Below are 22,481 nucleotides of genomic sequence, written 5' to 3'. Positions count from 1 at the left end.
GTGTGCTAGGAGGAAACCTTTGCTGTCCAGAAAGAACATCAGGGCAAGACTAAAGTTTGCCAATGAACACCTACGCGAAAGCCAGCACTTCTGGAACAATGTGCTCTGGACAGATGAGTCAAAGGTAGAGCTATTTGGCCACAGTACCAGAAGACATGTTTGGCGAAAACCAAAGACAGCATTTGACCACAATAACCTGATACCAACTGTAAAGCATGGTGATGGAAATATTATGGTTTGGGGCAGCTTTGCTGCATCAGGGCCTGGGCAGCTCACGATCATAGAATCCACTATGAATTCTTCATTGTACCAGAGGGTGCTTGAGGATAATGTGAGGCCATCTGTCGGAAAGTTGAAGCTCAACCGAAGGTGGACCTTGCAACATGACAATGACCCTAAACATACCAGTAAATCCACCAAGGAATGGCTGAAAAGAAAGAAATGGAGGGTTCTGGAATGGCCAAGTCAAAGCCCGGATCTAAATCCCATCGAGATGTTGTGGGGGGATTTGAAACGAGCTGTGCATGCAAGAAACCCCTCAAACATCGCACAGCTGAAAGAATTCTGCATGGAGGAGTGGGCAAAAATTTCTCCCAGTCGATGTCAGAGACTGGTAGATAGTTATAAGAAACGCCTACTTGAGGTTGTTTCTGCCAAAGGGGGCAATACCACCTATTAGAGCCAAGGGTGTACTTACTTTTTCCACATGCGAAATTTGCATTTATGTTTATTTAAATTATACAGTGGACTACAAAATGTAAAAGTTTCATGATATTTGTTATATTATATCACCTTCATCTATCAATATTGTTGAAATGAAGATCAAATATCTGTTTGTTGAAATATGTTGAAAAAGTCAAAACTTTACATGGGGTGTACTTACTTTTTCACGTGACTGTACATTATGCTGTTAAACATTTCGATATCTTTCATGTCTAAACGCTGTCTGTGGCGGTGGTGCTTCCATGTTGGTTTGAAACTGGTGCGAACTGCGCAGCATGCAAGGACAGAGCGGAAAATAAATGAGAGAATGGGATGAAGGACTAAATTACTAGCTGTGGGAGTGGGTAGACATATTGGGAAAGACACATGAGGTTTAAAAAAAAAAAACACACAACACATGAGGGTGAAACACAACACAACACACATGAAAGACACATGAGGACTGGAAGATAATTAAATAAGAATGTTAAATTGTTTATTACATGTTATTTTTTTTACATATTCAACCTACATCAGAATAGCATGGTCCTCAAAGCTCGGTTGGTAGCACCAACGCTCGCTGGGTTTTACCGCAGTGCCAGCAGGGAATGCTGCATCTCGGAGTATGCCATCCTTCACATCAACACAAGGCCGGCTGTGCTGTCTGCTCTTAGATTGCGAATGTTACAGATCCCATTGTAAAAAGTTTTTTTTTTACAGGGTAGGCCAATGTGCAATACCTTAACCAAATTCCCCACTTAGAATAAGTCATATAATTTGCACTATCTGCAGGAAGTAGCACAGGCATGATGGGCCAAATGGCCTGTTCGTGTCCAAAGTTTTCTTGTGCAATATTTTGAAATTAATTTTAAATTCATCACTTATGGAAGTAGCCACAGCTACAATGACAGACCTTCCTCCCCTAGCCACTTGTGTAACCATTGCTGTTACCTGTTCTTTAAATTTAAAGTGCGCACATTGCCCGATTCGGCATTGCCCGATTCAGCATTAAAACCACCTATATTTCATTTCCATCCAGGGATCTCTGGTATTCCTAAGTGAGTGCAATCAAATGAGATAGCCTGCTCAACATCTCCTTCCAAGGACGGTGTCTTCCAGAATGCAATGCCCAACTCCTTGAGTTTGTATGGGGACGCAATCCTGCTCTTATTGACTTCATGCAAAATATGGTCAATGTACATAAACAAACATGTACTTAGATACTGTACATATACAACGTTTTATTAACATTTACTCACATATAACGTAACTTTACATTACTGGAACCTTTTAGTATTTCGGAGTTAGTAATCCAAGGTGTCAATGATTTATGGCAATGTTGAAATTTAAAACAAAGTCAAATGTTTGAGCATCACCCAATGTTACCAGCATTTTGTGCAGAGCGCCTTGCTTGATATCGGGCCCTTGCTTCTGCTACGTCACTATCCGTATTCCGCTTCTTCAGCTTGCTTACAGCTTCAATTGTCTTCTCAACAGGTTGGCTTTCAGCTTCAATTGTCTTCTCACCTGGTTGGCTTACAGCTTCAATTGTCTTCTCACCTGGTTGGCTTACAGCTTCAATTGTCTTCTCACCTGGTTGGCTTACAGCTTCAATTGTCTTCTCACCTGGTTGGTTTACTGCTTCAATGGTATCCTCAACAGATTTGCTATCCCTGTCATTTACTTCCTCTATATTCCTCTCAGTTTGAACACAACCTGCTGATTTCTCTAACTTTTCTTGCCTTGTTCGCTGCTCAGTATCACTCTTTCCCCGCTCATCACATATGTTCTCCTCTCTCTTGATTGTTCTCATTTTGCTCTCCTCTTTTGTCTTGCTTCTGATGTGTCTTTCTTTATTCAACCTCTTACTAGCACCCTCTTTCTCATTATCCTCCTTTACACCCCCCTTGTTTGCAGTTACAAATTTGCCCTTTATCCTCTCTTCAGATTCTTCTTCAACAGTCTGCTCCTTTCCATCTCTGCGTTTCTTGGTGAAATATTCATGAGTGTCGAAATTCCTTTTTTCTACACGCAATTCTTCGCGACTCTGTTTACTTTTTCTATCTTCATCTCTACCTCTCCCAGACCTCGAGTAATGTTGTCTTTCTCTCCCTCCCCATGGAATATCCTCTCTACTTTTCTCTGCACTACTCTTGTCACCTCTGGCTGTTTCTCCATCCCTTGGCCCAATGTCGCTTCTTTCAACCTCTTGCGTTCTTCTTTCATGCCTGTTTCCTGCCAACATTAAATCAACTCCGTGATTGACTCTCTTTGTACTCTCTCTAACCCCCATGTCTTTATCATCTTCGTGACTCTCCTGTTCAATCTTCACTTCTTTCTTCAAGCTGTAAAAAAAAAAAACACAAGCTTAATAATACCATACCAGTGTAGAATGTACACATTGCAGAAAAAGGAATTACAACATGAAAGGAGATGCAAGAGATAACAGCAAATATATGAAATCAATAGTGGAAAGTGGAAATTATTGAAGTACAGAACATTTTAAAGATAATCTACATTTTTATGGATATGTAAATATTGTTACATTTGTAGGGGGTAGACAATGATTACCTTAGAACCAGGTAGAATGTATAGGGTAGAATGTATAGATTAGTGTGCTCCGATTGTCGTGAAGAAGAAGACCCACCACATGTAATAAGTAGGGACTTTGTATTGGACCGGACTGTCGGGTTAAGTTTGTATATTCGTCCCCATCAGAGGAGTGGAGCTTGTTAATTAGCGAGGGATTATGGGTAAATTAATTCCCTGTTTCTAAATACCTCTGTAATCTGCACCTCTGTTCCTTATGACACCGCACTAGACACAAGCCAAAATCGTCCATTAAACTACACTAATTACTAATAAAACGAACCGGAAACTCAGATCGAACAATACCGCTGGCGCCGCAACCGCTCCATCACCACAAGGACAGGCAGGCCGAGAGCCACACCCAGAAGAGCGGTGATTTGGCGGGGGGAGTTGATTGGCACAAGCCCGGGTAAGATGGGACTTGCTGATAGGAGCAGAGATGGACTACAAAGAGGTGGCACACGCTGATTGGTGAAGCAGGCACGGATGGCATCAGAGTGGTGGGTACAAAATAGTTGGGGCGGTGGACATCTTCCCTTCTTCTCGTTCTGAATGTCATAGTGAACGGTTGCGCATCTCCCCTTCTCGGTTTTGGGTCTGGTGGTGGACGGTTGTGTGCCGGCATAATCTCCTCCTTCGCTCTTGCTCGCTCTTGCCTTCTCCCGTTGTGGAGGCTTCATCGCGGACGGCCGTGTTCCGGGATCTTGCTGGTGGTTGTGAAGCGGCAGAGTTGCAGAACAAAGAGCGGCGGAGTTCCGTACGGGAACGGTGAGTGGAGAGGCGTGGGCCGTTCGATTCGCACGCGAGGCCCGGAGTGAGCGTGACACACAGCGAGGCCTGGTTTGGCGCCACGTGCTGTGAGGAAGAGCGAGCGCATTTTCCCGCGACGCCCTGAGACGATTTTGACGACCCGTGACGATACGCCCCAACCGATTTGAGTTAAGTGCCACAAACAACGCTATTTATTTTCCAGTTATTTTATCCTTCGTCTGTTTGAGTCTGTTTGTGGGAGTGCATTTAGGAATTTAGTTTATCGCGCATTTTCTTTGTACCGGCATTTCTTTCATTAAACCTGTTATTTTTGTACATTTTAAACCTGGGTTGTTTGAGTTGATTTATTGCAGGGACGTGGACATCAGGGGATCCGTGAAGGTAAGCGCTCCGGGCTTCTCCCCCACTTGCCCCCACGCGTATCCTCCACTATATTTTTTAACTGAACGGCTCGGAGTGTTAAAGCTCGTTTGGTCCTCCGTGCTACCCTACGGTGTTCACCAAGGGTAGTCACACGACAATATGTTCACGATATTTATCTGAAATATTATATATTTTGATGTGTTATCGTGAGTCATTCCTTTTAACAAATGTTGAATAACATGAAGGTTTGCAAGCACAGGCTTGAATAATTGTACTCTCTTTGCAAAAAGGGATGCAGAGCAGTAAATGGCACAAAAATGTATCGCTCACCTGCTAATTTTGCCTAGTTCTTCCCCATCCTTTTCTCCAAGATCAAGCAGAGAGCGGTAAAACTTGTTCAGATCTTTTTGTTTTGTGACATCCATCACAGCTGAGAGGAAGGAGGAAAAACAAGCCAGAAGAAAAACCTATGAATGAGCCAGGGATCCTCATCTTATTTACAACCAAATGCAACATTGATCCTAATTTTTTTTTTTACTTGATCCTTAAAAAAAGCAAAGAACGTGTGAATGAGATAATCCAAACTAACTCCCATTTCTTATATTGTACTTATATAGCTGTCTAACTCCTATTTGTTACCATGTATTTATTGACCCATCTAACTCCTATTTGTTACCTTGCATTTATCGATCTAACTCACAATTGTTACCTTGTATTTATTTACCTGTTTAACTCATATTTGTTACCTTGCATTTATCTCTCCAACACCTATTTCTTACCTTGTATCTATCTATAATTCCAGTAATCTCTGTGTGTCTGTCTGTGTGTTTGTATGCGACAACGATTTCTCGACAACTACCGGTCCGATATACTTGAAACTTGCCAGGTATATTGCTGGGGACCCGAGGATGTGCCTTTTCAAGGTTTGAAATTAATCGGACAATTACTTACCGAGATATGTCCAAAAAACGCTTCAACCAATCACAGAGCAGCGAACGATCGCGTTTGCCGAACGTGGCGGGCACACTCTGCCTCGGATGGCACATTTGAGAGCGTATTCATTTATTTCACGTTTGCAAACTATGTTGGCGTTAAACTATGTTTTACAACTGATAAAAACGAATTTGCGATTCATTCGCTTTCCTGCGCGTTTGTGTACGCGATGGCGATTTCTTTACCAAACTCCGGAAGCCGTTCGCTTTGGACCGAACCATTGCATGTAAATAGAGGGGGGGGATTGTCACCACTCGCAAGCCGTTCGCTTTGGACCAAACCATTTCATGTAAATAGAGGGGGGGGATATAATTTTAGATATAGATATAGTACGGGCAATGCCCTAGTTTATCTAATTCCTATTTGTTACCTTGTATTTATCTAACCCCTATTTGTTACCTTGTATTTATCTAACCCCTATTTGTTACCTTGTACTTATCAAACTTCTACTTGTTACTTTATGTTTATCTATCCAACTCCTATTTGTTACCGTTTATTTATTTATCCAACTCATATTTCTTACCATGTATTTATTTATCTAACTCCTATTTGTTACCATGTATTTATCAAACTTCTACTTGTTACTTTATGTTTATCTATCCAACTCCTATTTGTTACCATTTATTTATTTATCCAACTCATATTTCTTACCATGTATTTATTTATCTAACTCCTATTTGTTACCATGTATTTATCTATCTAACTCATATTTGTTACCTTGTATTTATCTATCTAACTCATACTTGTTACTTTGTATTTATCTATCGAACTCATATTTGTTACCTTGTATTTATCTATCTAACTCATATTTGTTACTTTGTATTTATCTAATTTATATTTATTACCTTGTATTTATCCAATTCATATTTCTTACCTTGTATTTATCTATCTAACTCATATTTGTTACTTTGTATTTATCTAATTTATATTTATTACCTTGTATTTATCCAATTCATATTTGTTACCTTGTATTTATCTATGTAACCCCTATTTGATACCTTGTATTTATCTATATAACTTATATTTGTTACTTTGTATTTATCTAATTTATATTTATTATCTTGTATTTATCTAACTCATATTTATTACCTTGTATTTATCTATCGAATTCATATTTGTTACCTTGTATTTATCCAATTCATATTTGTTACCTTGTATTTATCTAACTCATATTTATTACCTTGTATTTATCTATCGAATTCATATTTGTTACCTTGTATTTATCTATCTAACTCATATTTGTTACTTTGTATTTATCTAATTTATATTATTTTATTACCTTGTATTTATCCAATTCATATTTGTTACCTTGTATTTATCTATCTAACCCCTATTTGATACCTTGTATTTATCTATATAACTCATATTTGTTACCTTGTATTTATCTATCTAACCCCAATTTGATACCTTGTATTTATCTATATAACTCATATTTGTTACCTTGTATTTATCTAATTCATATTTGTTACCTTGTATTTATCTAATTCATATTTGTTACCTTGTATTTATCTACTTCATATTTATTACCTTGTATTTATCTATCGAATTCATATTTGTTACCTTGTATTTATCTATCTAACTCATATTTGTTACTTTGCATTTATCCAATTCATATTTACTAGCCGAAACCCGTGGAACATCCACGGAAGGGAGGATGTGGTGTATGGATAGAGTGTACCATTATGGATGGCATAGGGGATTTGCTTGTCCGAGTAAGAGTTAGGAAGAAAGATGAGAATGAAGAGTGCGTATATGAACAACGATCGCCGACACCGGCATGAATGCATGCTCTGGATTGTCCACTTAGTGGACGGATTGCTTTCGCCTTCGCCTGTCCAATCAGCGGACGGCTTGCTTTGCCTTTGCCCAGCAGACGCCAATACGATGGCGTCGTAAGATGGCGTCGTATCGGCAGTTAATCGGATGCTTTTGGGCCCCAGCGTCGGCTAATTCAGATTTTTCGAGTATGGCTGTACGTGATAAACAAAGAGCGCGGTTCGTCGATCGTAAATCCATTAGTGCCGTGGGCATCGGGTCACTGAGTGCGCCGTAAAAGGGATAACAAAGTTGAGTCCTTACGCTATTATTATATAGATTATTAATAAAGGCCTCAAGACCTATTCAACTTGAATTAAAAAACGCGACATTTCGGCTATTCAAGAACACATTTGTAACCTGTCAATCAAAAAGGAAAATGTTTTGTTGATCGTCTTCTCAACAAAACGTGTCGACAAAACCAAAGGAATATTCAGGATTTTCACAAAATCACGACAACTTGAAAGATACGCCAAAAACCTGAGGTGAATTCCGGTGATGCAGTCATCTTCTTAATCTGCGCCTCATTTTCTTCATGTGAAAATGAATCGATTTAAAATTCCATAGAACTCTGTCGTTTATGTATATTTTTATTTTATTACATTCACGGTTTCACATTCTTGACTTCGTGGAGCTTCAATCTTTTGTGGTTCAAAAAAATAAAATAAAGATGGATTCTTCTTCATCGCATCGCATTCTCTTCCTGTGAAACTGTTTCATAGAACTGTGTCGTTTATGTATATTTTTATTTTATTACATTCACGTAGTTTCACATTCTTGACTTCGTGGAGCTTCAATCTTTTGTGGTTCAAAAAAATAAAATAAAGATTGATTCTTCTTCATCGCATCGCATCGCATTCTCTTCCTGTGAAACTGTTTCATAGAACTGTGTCGTTTATGTACATTTTTATTTTATTACATTCACGTAGTTTCACATTCTTGACTTCGTGGAGCTTCAATCTTTTGTGGTTCAAAAAAATAAAATAAAGATGGATTCTTCTTCATCGCATTGCATTCTCTTCCTGTGAAACTGTTTCTCCATTTGACGTTTCCAAAATCAAAACTTCAAAAACTTCTTCACTTCGATTCGAAAAAACTTCAAACTTCAAAAAACGTTTCCAAAACGTCACTCCATTTAACTTTATTAAAATGACGATAAAGACGTTTCCTTATATATCTTAATTTAAAATGTTCAAGGGAATAAAAAGACCATTTGGTGCACACCACCCATGTTCACACCACTCGACTGTCCAATCAGCGGACGGCTCGCATCGCCTTCACCCAGCAGACGCCAATACGATGGCGTCGTAAGATGGCGTCGTATCGGCCGTTAATCGGATGCTTTTGGGCCCCAAAGTCGACTAATTCAGATTTTTCGAGTGTGGCTGTACGTGATAAACAAAGAGCGCAGTTCGTAGATGGTAAATCCATTAGTGCCGTGGGCATTGGGGTCACTGGGTGCGGCGTAAAAGGGATAACAAAGTCGAGTCCTTACGGTATTATTATATAGATTACCTTGTATTTATCTATCGAATTCATATTTGTTACCTTGTATTTATCTATCTAACTCATATTTGTTACCTTGTATTTATCTACAGTGCATTCAGAAAGTATTCAGACCCCTTCAATTTTTTCACATTTTGTTATGTTGCAGCCTTATGCTGAAATCGTTTAAATTCATTTTTTCCCTCATCAATCTACACTCAATACCCCATAATGACAAAGAGAAAACAGGATTTTAGAAAGTTTTGCAAATTTATTAAAAAGAAAAACCTGAAATATCACATTGACATAAGTATTCATACCCTTTGCTATGACACTTGAAATTTAGCTCAGGTGCCTCCCATTTCTCTTGATCATCTTTGAGATGTTTCTACACCTTGATTGGAGTCCACCTGTGGTAAATTCAATTGATTGGACATGATTTGGAAAGGCACACACCTGTCTATATAAGGTCTCACAGCTGACAATGCATATCAGAGCAAAAACCAAGCCAACACTCCACCGATCTGGGCTTCATGGCAGAGTGGCCAGACGGAAGCCTCTCCTCAGTGAAAGACACATGAAAGCCCACTTGGAGTTTGCAAAAAAGCACCTAAAGGACTCTCAGACTGTGAGAAACAAGATTCTGTGGTCTGATGAAATTAAGATTGAACTGTTTGGCTTCCGTCTGGCCACTCTGCCATAAAGCCCAGATCGGTGGAGTGTTGCAGTGATGGTTGTCCTTCTGGAAGTTTCTCCCATCTCCACACAGGATCTCTGGAGCTCAGCCAGAGTGACCATCGGGTTCTTGGTCACCTCTCTTACCAAGGCCCTTCTCCCCTGATTGCTCAGTTTGGCGGGCGGCCAGCTCTAGGAAGAGTCCTGGTTGTTCCAAACGTCTTCCATTTAAGAATTATGGAGGCCTCTGTGCTCTTGGGAACCTTCAATGCAGCAGAATTTTTTTTTGTAGGCTTCCCCAGATCTGTGCCTCGACACAATCCTGTCTCTGAGCTCTGCAGGCAGTTCCTTCGACCTCGTGGCTTGGTTTTTGCTCTGATATGCATTGTCAGCTGTGAGACCTTATATAGACAGGTGTGTGCCTTTCCCAATCATGTCCAATCAATTAAATTTACCACAGGTGGACTCCAATCAAGGTGTAGAAACATCTCAAAGATGTTCAAGAGAAATGGGAGGCATCTGAGCTAAATTTCAAGTGTCATTGCAAAGGGTATGAATACTTATGTCAATGTGATATTTCAGTTTTTTCTTTTTAATAAATTTGCAAAACCTTCTAAAATCCTGTTTTCTCTTTGTCATTATGGGGTATTGAGTGTAGATTGATGAGGGAAAAATGAATTTAAACGATTTCAGCATAAGGCTGCAACATAACAAAATGTGAAAAAAGTGAAGGGGTCTGAATACTTTCCGAATGCACTGTATGTAACTCTGTAGAAGCGAAATACGAAGAGCGACATGTAAAAATTTTAAGTTCTTATTTGCCTAAACCACTCACTGATGAAACCTCCGACGAAGATCCGTTCAGCCTTCTCTGAGAAGAATGGTGACACACACACACACACACACACACACACACACACACACACACACACACACACACACACACACACACACACACACACACACACACACACACACACACACACACACACACACACACACACACACACACAAACGCCTCTTATAGTATATATTCTTCCAAGCCTTATTTCTTTGTAATCCAACAATTCCCCCCCCCCCCCCCCTCCCTCACCATCTCTTTCATTCTCTCGTCTCTCCTCGTCATCCTCTTTCTGCCTCTCCTCCATTCTTTGTCTATATGCGCCTGTAACAAAGGCCATCTCTTCCCCCCGGTCTCCTTCTGCTTCTCGCTCTTTCTGTGCTTTTCTCTCTTCTCTCCGTTGGTCATTCTTCTTCCGCGTCTCTGCAGCTGCAAGCAAGCCTTGTATGTAGCGGGGCTAAGGAGGGTATTATGAAGTAGAAATTGAGTTATTCGTGGGTAGGATAATGAAAATGATATGGGTAAAGTGGGTTAAGGTCTGCAGACAAATATGAAAAGATGTGCATGAGCAACGCTGACCTGGCGCTGCTTGCTGGCTGATGTAACCTTACTGTGTCGCTCTGCCTGCATGTCATCATACACCGAGTCATACTCAAACACAGTGCTGTCTGTGGCCAGCGCCCGTTGCATCTCTAAAATGGTCTACAGGCACAGGTAGTACAAGATAAGAAAGAAACCTGGTTATTTCCATTTCTTCAAACAAAATAGATCACTGTATCGATTCTGAAAAACAACTGCTCAAGATGTGGTCAAGAGAAGGGGTAAGCAGTACATTAACCAGATGTTGAATGTTTCCAGGATTTTAAAGAGGGTAAACCATGGTGTATGTTACCAAACATGCCAAAGTAGAGGATTGCCCACCAGATACAAGTTATACCATGCGTGACTTGGTAAGTTTGAGGAAAATGCATATTAAACTCATCGATGGCGTCATCATCTCATTGTGATAAGACAGATTTCATTCGCAACTGATCTGAAGATCACAAAAAAATGATATGTCCACCATTTACCCCAAATAGTCTTAATATATTTGAGCAAACATGGATGTCACCGAAACTCCAAAATTGGCATTTAACAGTTCTGGGCCTACGTCGAGGTTCCAAATCCAATTCTACCTCTGGTTCCAACCTCAATACTGGCCGTAAGTGGCCACCCAAGACCAGCAGAGGGGCACGCACGTTAGCCTTACTCTGGTGCACATACTTCGTCCCCAGGTCCGCTAAACTGAGAAGGGTACTCCTGCCCGGAAGGCAGGTGTGCCCGCTAGTCCATCTAACTATCCACGTAGTCAAACTGGCATCAAAATCTCAATGTTATATGAACCATGATGTTGTTAATGAAACTTTATATTGGGAGCCAAAGCAGATACCATCCCAAATAATTATTACATCAAGGAAGGCAGACGTCCCTTACTTTCTGTGATGCCGCCTTTTTTTCCCCTTCCTTCTGCAGAACCTCTCCAACGGTTTCCTGTGCAGAATGAATGAGGTTATGGATTTCAAAACAACTGATGGGAAAGTAAAGAGAAAGCAGAAAGGGTTCAAATATTTTTTGGAAAAAGTGTTTGCTTGATGTGGAATGGTTTGCACAGTAATTATTCCGATGACAAGTACAATATTTTGGACAATACTACCAAACTACTGGTATTCTACTATTCCAGGTATTTGTAGTTCTGAGCCGATTTTGAACTTGTTCGAACAAAATGCAATTGTTATTATTATTATTTTTTTTTGCAGCCAATCATCTGCAAGTTTCACATCATTGGAATCTCTCACGTGGTGAGAGTAGAACTCCATGAAGCTATGGATGAAGGCCTTGTAGGTGGGTATAAGTTCAGCCGTGCCAAGGAAGGACTTTGTATGACGGAGGATGCCAAGTCTTGTTTTTGATGATGACTACGAATTTCATCATTAGTTGCTGTTCCACCTTCTTTATTATCCCATTTGTCACAATCACGATTTTAAGCACGACGTTTAAAGCAAGAAATAGGTGTTTATGGGCATTGCTTTTCATATCGAAAAATCTAGACCCATCGAGAGCGAGGTGGCCGAGCCTAGAAAAGGAATGTACTTCTTTGTGATGGTATGTTTTGACTTCTTTGTGACACATGACATTTTAATAATGGAAGGAAGGAAGGAAGGAAGGAAGAGGTATCAAACCTTAATGAGATTGAATTTTTACGGCGTAGCCCGTGCCCATTAGGCAATGCCTCTAGAACTGCGTTTCTCTGTCCGTATGTCCCCACAAACATACACCAATCAGAGTTGAGGATCTGGTCATATGACAAGGGGACAGCATTTAGTAACCATTACAGTTGCATATTTTATTAAAAAGAAATATAATAACCTTCTGTGGAACGTTTTGGGGTCCCAGCAGGTGTCGTAAGGTCTGTAGGAGGTTTCATAAATTCCTCATTACAATTATGATTTTGAAATGCGATTGGCACGGGCCTTGCTCCCGAATCCGGAAGTGAACAGATGATGACGGTTGACTGGTTTGATAATATCTCAATACAATTGTGATTTAATATTATATTTTGATATATTAATACTGTGGTATTAATTTGTGATTGGAATGATGAATGATGTTGTTTGGAATAAAAATATAGAGATAGTGAGTTTAAAGCAGAATGAGGAAATGGCGTAAGAGTTTCCATCCGTGACATTCGCGGATTCCCCATTTGCAGTTTCGCCATTGACTGGATATAGCAACATTCAGACGGGTACGTTTTTTGTGCAAGTCCTTCACGAACCTGCTATCAATGCCTGATGTTCGACTGAAGGTGGCACAGGAATGTGGAATTAATTGGTTCATCAATTGCCATTTGCCATTATTAAAAAATCTAAGTCATTCACGAACCGGCTGTCCATGCGTGAAGTCAGAAAAACGCAATATTTACATTACTTGCTAACTGCTAACTGGTATCCCCTTCCAGGTCATACTATCCTCATCAACTAAAGTATCAAACAAGCCTGGTTACACCGTTGTTAGACTATCGGTCTTGTTTTTATATATGCAGAGTCAAGGCTCATGGAAGGGCTAGAACACTGAACGAATCAGGATGCAACAGAAGAAAGAGGGGAAAACAACAACAACAACAACAACAACAACAACAACAACAACAGGGCTGAGGGACAAAAGAGGGGGACTTGGAAGTGTGGAGGAATGAGGGGGTTGCAGGTGGATCAAATACCTCGTGCAGAGACCTAGGATGGGGACAACAACACGGAAAGAGCAGAAGATATAAAGCGAGAGAGGAGGCGGTATAAGACAGAGAGACAACCAACCGTCCGCGATGCTAAAGTGATCGGCCCAAAGATTCAGCTTCATCATGAGAGATTCCAATGATGTTGAAGGTCTTGGTTTGCACTGCGTCAAGCTGAGCAAGGTGTGAGGGTAGGAGAGCCAGCCAGAAGGTGAGAGTAGAACTCCATGAAGCTATGGATGAAGGCCTTGTAGGTGGATATAAGTTCAGCTGTGCCAAGGAAGAACTTTGTATGACGGAGGATGCCCAATCGGCGGCTGTCTTTGGAGGCCTACTTTGAAATGGTTTGACAAGAAAGATAATGGCTAATAGTGAGACCCAGGAGTTTGAGTGACTGAATTTCCTCAAAAAAATTGTTAAGAAAGTAGATAGGAGGTCTTTCCAGACGGTCCTTTTGGAGAGAGATAGTGAGAGTGTGTGATTTGTCAGGATTTAAAGACATGTTCCAAATGTTTGACCAGCTTGTGGTTTTGTCAAGGTCTGAAGGGGAGGGAAGGTGATGCAGCCTTCTTATCTTAAGGATAACATCAGAGGTTATTGTTTTTTTTGATCAGAGGTCACCAACTGTGATTAGCAGAGCCTCCAAAATACCCACTGTGAAGAACTGATAAAGCAGACAACAATGGAATGAGTGCTCGAGATAGAGGAGCACACTTAGAAGGAAAGAAATGGGAGTGTAATTTGGACATGGAAATTAAATTGGAGCTCAGGTGTTGATCTGGGGAATCCAAAAGTGCTAATTGGTGTGTGCTGGCCAAACCACGAAAATAGCAACCTCAAAGGTCAACTTGGTGCATCGTTGGTCATGTACTTGTACCGTGTAAAATGTCAGAAGCATGTCATGGCATTATTACTGGGAACATTTTATGACTACAGAGAACGTATCGCTATTCTTACATGTTTAACTACATCTTGCAAAGTGAACCATCGCAACACAACTTTCTGGTAGAGAAGTAGCATCAGACACAGGCGAAACTAGATCATCACTTGGTAGAGCGTATACCGCCGGCTGGTTTGCCATATCACTCAATGGTGAAGAAACACTTTAAAAATTCTACTAGATGGATCCGTATTCGGATCTTCACCAAAATTGAATCGATTCTTCCTTGTCACACACACAACCTGTCCAACAGGTTTCGTCCAAATCCGTCCATAACTTTTTGAGATATCCTGCTATGTATCGTTTTTGGCCCTATCTCCCAATGGTGAAGAATACAACAACACACAACAGGCATTTTAAGGCCATTTTCCCTGCTAGAGCGGGGGTTAGCCTTGCGGTCCCCATGACAATCTTCTCCATTTTGCCCTATTTTCTGCATCTCTCCTTGTTAACCTCCTTGCCCGCATTTCTTCTTCCACCGTCTTTAGCCAAGTCTTTCTCGGTCTTCCCCGTCCTCTACTTCCTTCTACATTCATTTCCATCACTCTTCTCAACCAGTCACTTCATCCTTCCTCAACACATGACCAAACCATCTCAACCTGTTCCTCTTCACAGCATCAATCCGAGGTTCTATTCCCATCATCTTTCGCAATTCATCATTTGTCTTCCTCTCTCACAGCGACACTCCGCACATCCACCGAACCATTCGCATTTCCACCCTTTCCAGCCTTCGTTGCTGCTCTACATTCATGACCCATGTTTCGCTCCCATAAATCATAACACTTCTCACACATGCAGCATACACCTTTCCCTTCAGCTTCAACGACACTCCTCTCCTCTTCAGCACGCCACTCAGTTCCCGAAACTTCTTCCATGCACATCTCACTCGAGCAACCGTTGCCGAGTCTGATCCACCTTCTCCATTCAGCATGTCTCCGAGATAGCAAAATGTTTTCACACCTTCCAGCTTCACGCCGTCTCCAAGATCCAACTCAACATTTCCTCCATCTGCAGCTCCCTCTGTGCACACTTTACATTTGAATGTAGCTGCCATACTGGTTAATGACCCTCTCAGACCACTACATTTTTGATGAACCCACTCAGCGCACATTGTACATTGAATGGAGTTCACTCCGACACCCTTCCTGCATACAGCACGTGGCCACTTCCCAGTTCTTTCCACCTCACCACATGCTTTACCACTTGCCATCACCTTCGTCTTTCCTATATTCACCTTCAGACCTTTTGTCTCCATACATTCCTTCCACTTGTTCATCTTTTCCTTCAGTCCATCCATACTTTCCGCAATCAACACCAGATCATCTGCATACAACAACTCCCATGGTAAACCCTCCTTTACGGTCTGAGCCAGCACCTCCATCACAGCTACAAATAGTAGTGGACTTAGTACAGACCCCTGATGCACTCCCACCTTCACCTCAAACTCACCACTGTTCCCGTCCTTCGTCCTTACAGCTGTGCGTGCTCTTTTGTACATTGCCATCACCACTCTGATCAACCATTCCTCCACTTCTAACTTCCTTAAAGCCCATGTCAATACTTTGCGTGGAACCCTATCGAATGCTTTCTCCAGATCAACAAACCCAAGAAACAACTTCTTCCTCTTCTCCATGGACTTCTCCTGCAACTGCCTCACAATAAAGAGCGCGTTTGTCGTTCCTCTTCCTGGCATAAATCCAAACTGCATTTCGTCGATCTTCACCTTCTTCCTTATCCTCCTCTCCAACACCCTTTCCAATACCTTCATTCCATGCTCCAATAACTTTATCGCTCGGTACGAGCCACACTCCAGAGGGTCACCTTTCCCCTTGTATAGAGGGACAAGGGTACTCAGTTCCCAATCCACTGGAATGCGGCCTTCTTTCACCACCAGATTACAGATCTCTGTCATTCTCTTCACACCCCAACTTCCTGCTGCCTTCAACATATCTCCAACAACTCCCGTCGGCCCTCCCGCTTTTCCACTCTTCATTGCTTTTATCGCTTCCTCAACTTCCTTCTCAGTTATCTTCTCTGCCGGTCCTAAAACTGGGTTACTCTCTATGTTGCCATCCCATTCATTCTCTGTATTCAACAGCATTTCCATTTATCTTTTCCATCTTCCTTTAATTCCATCTGGGTCCACAACGATTTGTCCCACTTCATCCTTCAAGCAACTCACCCCCATCACATCACACCTCTCTTTCGCTATCTGCATTGCAATCCTGAATACCGCTCTCTGACCCTCTTCCGAATCCAAGCGTTCTCCGAACATTTTCCTGCATGTCTCCTGCGCCTTTGCTACCTCTTTCTTTGCAGCCTTCTTGGCTGCCTTATAACTTTCATGCTCTGCTTTTTTTGCTCCCGTACCATTCGCCTTCTGCCACTCCTTGAACTTCTTCCTCTTCTCGTCAATCCTCTTTCCAACTTCATCATCCCACCACCATGTTTCCGAGTGCCTCGGTGGTCCTTTTGTCCATCCACATACCTCACCAATGGCTCCCAACAGACCAGCTTTCATTGACATCCAACCACTTTCAAGCTGAACCACATCATCCTCGACACGACTCAGCCTCTCTTTTAATGCCTCCCTTACTGTCACCTCTTTCAACCTCCACACCTTCATTCTCGGTTGGTACTTCACCCGCCGAGCTCTCCTCGCACCTTTCACCCTTATGTCGCAGACAACCAAGTGGTGCTGTGAAACAGCCTCCTCCCCCGTGATCACCTTTGTGTCCCGGAGGTGCCCCCTATCTCGCCTACGCACCATCAGGTAGTCAACAGTTGTCATCGACCCACCTGACGTGTATATAACAAGCTTATTATCCCCTTTCTGGAACTGAGTATTACAAATCAACAAATCAGCTCCATCAGCAAACTCCAAAATCCTTTCACCTTCTCCATTTCTCACACCATATCCGTAACCCCCATGAACTCCCTCAAAACCGTCCATACTCCTTCCCACATGTCCATTTAGGTCTCCTCCCACCACAACAACTTCCTCATCTTTCACGTTTTCCATCAGCTTCTCTATCGCACACCAGAACTTGTCCTTTTCTTCATCGCTCCAACCAACCTGCGGAGCATATCCCGAGATGATGTTCACCAAGAGCTTTCCAATCATCATTTTCACCATCATCAACCTGTCACTCACTCTGGTCACACTCACCACACTGTCTACAAACTCCTCAGAAAACAGGACACCAACACCATTCACGCCCTCCGGGCACCCTTGCCACACAAACTTGTATTTCTGTCCCTGCCTACCCTTCACCATTCTCACACCACTTCCCTTCCATCTCGTCTCTTGCACACAACATATGTCCACTCTTCTTCTGACCAATACTTCCACCACTTCTCCTGATCTCCCTGTCATTGTCCCTACATTCCATGTCCCAAACCTCAGAAACCAATCTCCACTTTGGGCTGTACCCTGCCCATATGTAGTTGTAATTGTCATGGTTCTCTTTTTGAGGCAATGTTTTTATGGCCGGATGCCCTTCCTGACGCCAACCCTCTTAGTCGCCTCTTACGACATGCAGGGATACGGTGTACCTATTCTAACCAGGGTACACACCGTACACACCGGTCCAAGTCAATTCATGTAAAACTAAAAGAATGGTGAAGAATCACTTAAACAATTAAATAATTCTCATATCCAAATCCATATTCAGATCTTCACCAAAATCGAATCGAATTGTCCTTGTCAGACACCCACCAAGTTTCGTCCAAATCCGCACACAACTTTTTGAGATAACCCGCTATGTATCGTTTTTGGCCCTTGTGGTAGTTGGTGAAGAATCGCTTAAAAAATTATAGTAGCCGGATCCGAATCCGGATCTTCACCAAAATCTAATCATTTCATCCTTGTCACATACGCAACATCTCTGATAAATTTCGTCCTAATCCAGCCACAACTTTTTGAGATATTTTGTTCACAAACGGACAGACAGACAGACAAACGGACAGACCGGGGTGAAAACATAACCTCCATGCACCTTTGGTGGCGGAGGTAACAAATCTCTTCAACTTGTCATGAGTGTCGCAAACCTCCTTCTATAACCCACTCTTGCTTCACAAGCAATTTGAACGGCGACAATTCTACAGCACAATAATGTTCAGTGGATCGACAAAGAACCATGGCATCCATTTACAAGAAGTCAAGCAAAGGAAAGATTACATCATCATCGGAGTCTTGGAAGATGGATGGGCGGCTTAACAGTCTATTGGGCCGTGTTGGTCTAGGCTGGATCAATCCATACCTGCAGGGAAAGAAAACAATGATCAATGTCAATTATGATGAATGAATGAATGATGATGATGATGATGATTGAATGAATGGCTGATGATGATGATGATGAGTGAATGAATGAATGAATGAGTGAATGGATGAATGATGATGATGATGATGATGATGAGTGAATGAATGAATGAATGAATGATGATGATGATGAATGAAGAGTGAATGAATGATGTCAATTCTTTTTAGGGCTTGAATTCATTCAGTGTTTGATCTTAACAAGTATAATATTTAAACCTGAACTGCCATAACAGATGCCAAATTTACACTAAATGGCTTCATAAAGTTTGTATTTTAACTTCCCTTTGTAAATTCTTGTGGGTTGATATAATGACAGATTTGTGATCTGATTAAAGGCCAGACAGGATTTCTGAGTGGTGTGGCTCGAGCAAAAAGTAACAACTAATCACTCTTCTTCTCCTTCATCTTGTTGCAAGTTACTATAATCCCTCCCCTCCTCCCTTTTACCTGTCCCCTCATTACCTACGTCACCGAAAGTTATATTTTCATCTATCTATAATTCCAGTAATCTCTGTCTGTCTGTCTGTACGTTTGTCTGTGACCGCTGTTTCTCGACAACCACGGGTCCGATATACTTTTAACTTGCCAGGTATATTGCTGGGGACCCGAGGATGTGCCTTTTCAAGGTTTCATATTAATCGGACAATTACTTACCGAGCTATGTCCAAAAAACGATTCAACCAATCAGAGAGCAGCGAACGATCGCGTGTGCCGAACGTGGCGGGCACACTCTGCCTCGGATGGCACATTTGAGAGCGTATTCATTTATTTCACGTTTGCAAACTATGTTGGCGTTAAACTATGTTTTACAACTAATAAAAACGAATTTGCGATTCATTCGCTTTCCTGCGCGTTTGTGCACGCGATGGCGATTTCTTTACCAAACTCCGGAAGCCGTTCGCTTTGGACCAAACCATTGCATGTAAATAGAGGGGGGGGGATTGTCACCACTCGCAAGCCGTTCGCTTTGGACCAAACCATTTCATGTAAATAGAGGGGGGGGATATAATTTTAGATATAGATATAGTACGGGCATGCCCTAGTCCATGAAATGTGAGCTGTGAGCAGGATATCTCAAAAAATTGTGGACGGATTCGGATGAAATTTGGTGCACAGGTTGGGTGTGCGACAAGGACGAATTGATCCCATTTTGGTGAAGATCAGAATCCGGATCCGACCCATCAGTGGGATACAAAACCTAAACTGTTAAACGTGGTGGTGTGTATACGCTCTCTAGTCTCTACCGAGTGCTGGTCTACTTCACCGCGCATTGATTTTGCATTCAGAAAAAAAATTACGACTACAATTTTTCTTCATTTACTCAAGAAATCTCTTAATCGGAGTCACCTCTGCAACGACCACAACAAGATTCCGTAACTTCCATCTTTTTCACTTCAAACGACCCAGAATTGCCACATCTAACTAGCCGCAGTACTGAAAGATTCAAAACAAAAGTATAAAAATGATTGAAATAAACCAGTTTCATTATAATAATATGATAGCTAACAAAAGGTTCGTTTAATGCTACAAATGAGAAAGAACGAGTTAGGCCTTACTGCTTTCTCCCAGACGCTGCCATTGGTAGCCGACTAGCCGTATACGTGTGACGACTGACGTCACATATTGTGGCACAGCATTTCCTTCTCCAATTTTCAATATTCTTCTTCTTTTTTGATTGACGGCGCTTTCAGAGCCACAAGGCTCGGCTCTATATACGCCACACACTAAAACCTGACCCTGGTACCCAAGGAGCCATTAGGTTTCCCGAAAAGCCTACAAGGATTTCCCGCTCTCTTTTCGGAATCTTAGCACCGCTTTAAAAAGTCGGGGAAGCTTCTGGTTCAACAGACTTATATCTCCCGGAATATTTTATATTTTATATCTAATTTGATTTAATTAATTATCCTTTTGAATTTAAATGACCTTTCAGAGCCGTGAGGCTCTATGTATGCCACTAACATAAACATAGGCAGGAGCTGACAACTTCCGGCAGACTTGATATAGTTTGACACGTTTATTTAACGTATTGTAAAATCGATTTACCAGAGTCGAGAGTGCTTCTGGTTTAACCGCCATAGAATATCCGGCAGACAGGTCCTGCGGAATGGTGTCGTTGGGTGGTGTATATAGAGCCTCGCGGCTCTGAAAACTTGCTTTCAACGCAAAAAAAGAAGAAGAAGAATACTGCCAATTTCTTCTGGCTGTTCCTATAGCCAAAGAAGAAGCACGAAATCGCGGCCCAGTTAAGTAGCCGCTAAGGTGAGGTGGATTTTCATCATTGATTCATTATCATTATTATGGTTTAATACATAAATAAATAAATAGTGTACTTTATGGTCACTGGTTTGTTTGTATATTTCTATTTGGAATATTTTGGCGGATTTCGAAGTGCAACTAAATAAGGAGATTGCGCTGTGTTCATTAATCTTACCTTCATTTGTCAAGTTGGTCTGTTATAATGTTGTTGGATAAAGAAACTGTTTTGATGGATGATATTATTTGTTTGCTTTCCGAAATTTGGTTGGGGTGTATGTCGTGTGGTTGTGATGCGTGTCGTGTGGTTGTGATGCGTGTCGTGTGGTTGTGATGCGTGTCGTGTGGTTGTGATGCGTGTCGTGTTGTTGTGATGCATGTCGTGTTTTTTTTTTTGTTTTTTTTCCCTTCTGTATACTGAATCATGTCGTGTGGTTGTGATGCATGTCGTGTGGTTGTGATTTTTGTCGTGTGGTTGTGATTTTTGTGGTGTGGTTGTGATTTTTGTCGTGGTTGTGATTTTTGTCGTGTGGTTGTGATGCATGTCGTGTGGTTGTGATGCATGTCGTGTGGTTGTGATGCATGTCGTGTGGTTGTGATGCATGTCGTGTGGTTGTGATGCATGTCGTGTGGTTGTGATGCATGTCGTGTGGTTGTGATGCATGTCGTGTGGTTGTGATGCATGTCGTGTGGTTGTGATGCATGTCGTGTGGTTGTGATGCATGTCGTGTGGTTGTGATGCATGTCGTGTGGTTGTGATTGACTGTGATGCATGTCGTGTGGTTGTGATTGACTGTGATGCATGTCGTGTGGTTGTGGTGCATGTCGTGTGGTTGTGGTGCATGTCGTGTGGTTGTGGTGCATGTGTGGTTGTGGTGCATGTCGTGTGGTTGTGGTGCATGTCGTGTGGTTGTGATTTTTGTCGTGTGGTTGTGATGCATATCGTGTGGTTGTGATGCATGTCGTGTGGTTGTGATGCATGTCGTGTTGTTGTGCATGTCGTGTGGTTGAGGTGCATGTGGTTGAGGTGCATGTGGTTGAGGTGCATGTCGTGTGGTTGAGATGCATGTCGTGTGGTTGAGATGCATGTCGTGTGGTTGAGATGCATGTCGTGTGGTTGAGGTGCATGTCGTGTGGTTGAGGTGCATGTCGTGTGGTTGAGGTGCATGTCGTGTGGCTGTGATGCATGTCGCCTGGTTGTGATGCATGTCGTGTGGTTGTGATGCATGTCGTGTGGTTGTGGTGGTTGTGGTGGTGGTTGTGGTGCGTGTCGTGTGGTTGTGGTGCGTGTAGTGTGGTTGTGATACGTGTAATGTGGTTGTGGTACGTGTCGTGTGGTTGTGGTACGTGTCGTGTGGTTGTGCGTGTCGTGTGGTTGTGGTGCGTGTCGTGTGGTTGTGGTGCGTGTCGTGTGGTTGTGGTGCGTGTCGTGTGATTGTGGTGCGTGTCGTGTGATTGTGGTGCGTGT

The 22,481-nt window shown here is 42.0% G+C and overlaps 2 protein-coding genes across 5 annotated transcripts in view; one reads left to right on the top strand and one right to left on the bottom strand.

Moving 5' to 3' along the window:
* Positions 1-1,923: 1,923 nt before the first annotated feature.
* Positions 1,924-20,586, bottom strand: NSRP1 (nuclear speckle splicing regulatory protein 1). Its single transcript, XM_068124202.2, has 7 exons — positions 20,317-20,586; positions 18,620-18,701; positions 11,708-11,764; positions 10,814-10,936; positions 10,487-10,691; positions 4,756-4,855; positions 1,924-3,047 (listed from the first exon to the last, which is right to left on the bottom strand). The coding sequence occupies exons 1-7, from the start codon at positions 20,337-20,339 to the stop codon at positions 2,075-2,077; spliced, it is 1,563 nt and encodes a 520-aa protein (XP_067980303.2). The 5' UTR covers positions 20,340-20,586; the 3' UTR covers positions 1,924-2,074.
* Positions 20,587-20,940: 354 nt separating this feature from the next.
* Positions 20,941-22,481, top strand: part of DGCR8 (DGCR8 microprocessor complex subunit) — a 58,620-nt gene continuing 57,079 nt past the window's right edge. For all 4 annotated transcript variants that reach the window (XM_068124196.2, XM_078783108.1, XM_068124198.2 and 1 more), the window contains exon 1: positions 20,941-21,019. The gene's annotated coding sequence lies outside the window, so the exon portion shown is untranslated. The remainder of the gene's footprint in view (positions 21,020-22,481) is intronic.

This window comes from Myxine glutinosa, chromosome 8 (assembly GCF_964187855.1).
Source record: "Myxine glutinosa chromosome 8, kmMyxGlut1.1, whole genome shotgun sequence".
Classification (NCBI taxonomy): domain Eukaryota; kingdom Metazoa; phylum Chordata; class Myxini; order Myxiniformes; family Myxinidae; genus Myxine; species Myxine glutinosa.
The sequence above is the reverse complement of the archived record's forward strand: the minus strand, read 5'-3'. Positions and strand labels throughout refer to the sequence as shown.

What these genes read in the sequence shown, in the direction of transcription:
- NSRP1 (XM_068124202.2), bottom strand. Translation starts at nt 20,339, where the DNA reads ATGGCAGCGTCTGGGAGAAAGCA. An exon ending in GCAGCGTCTGGGAGAAAGCA is followed by an intron (nt 18,702 to 20,316) that starts GTAAGGCCTAAC and finishes CTTTCCCTGCAG; the next exon opens with GTATGGATTGATCCAGCCTA. An exon ending in CAGCCAGCAAGCAGCGCCAG is followed by an intron (nt 10,692 to 10,813) that starts GTCAGCGTTGCT and finishes TACCCTCCTTAG; the next exon opens with CCCCGCTACATACAAGGCTT.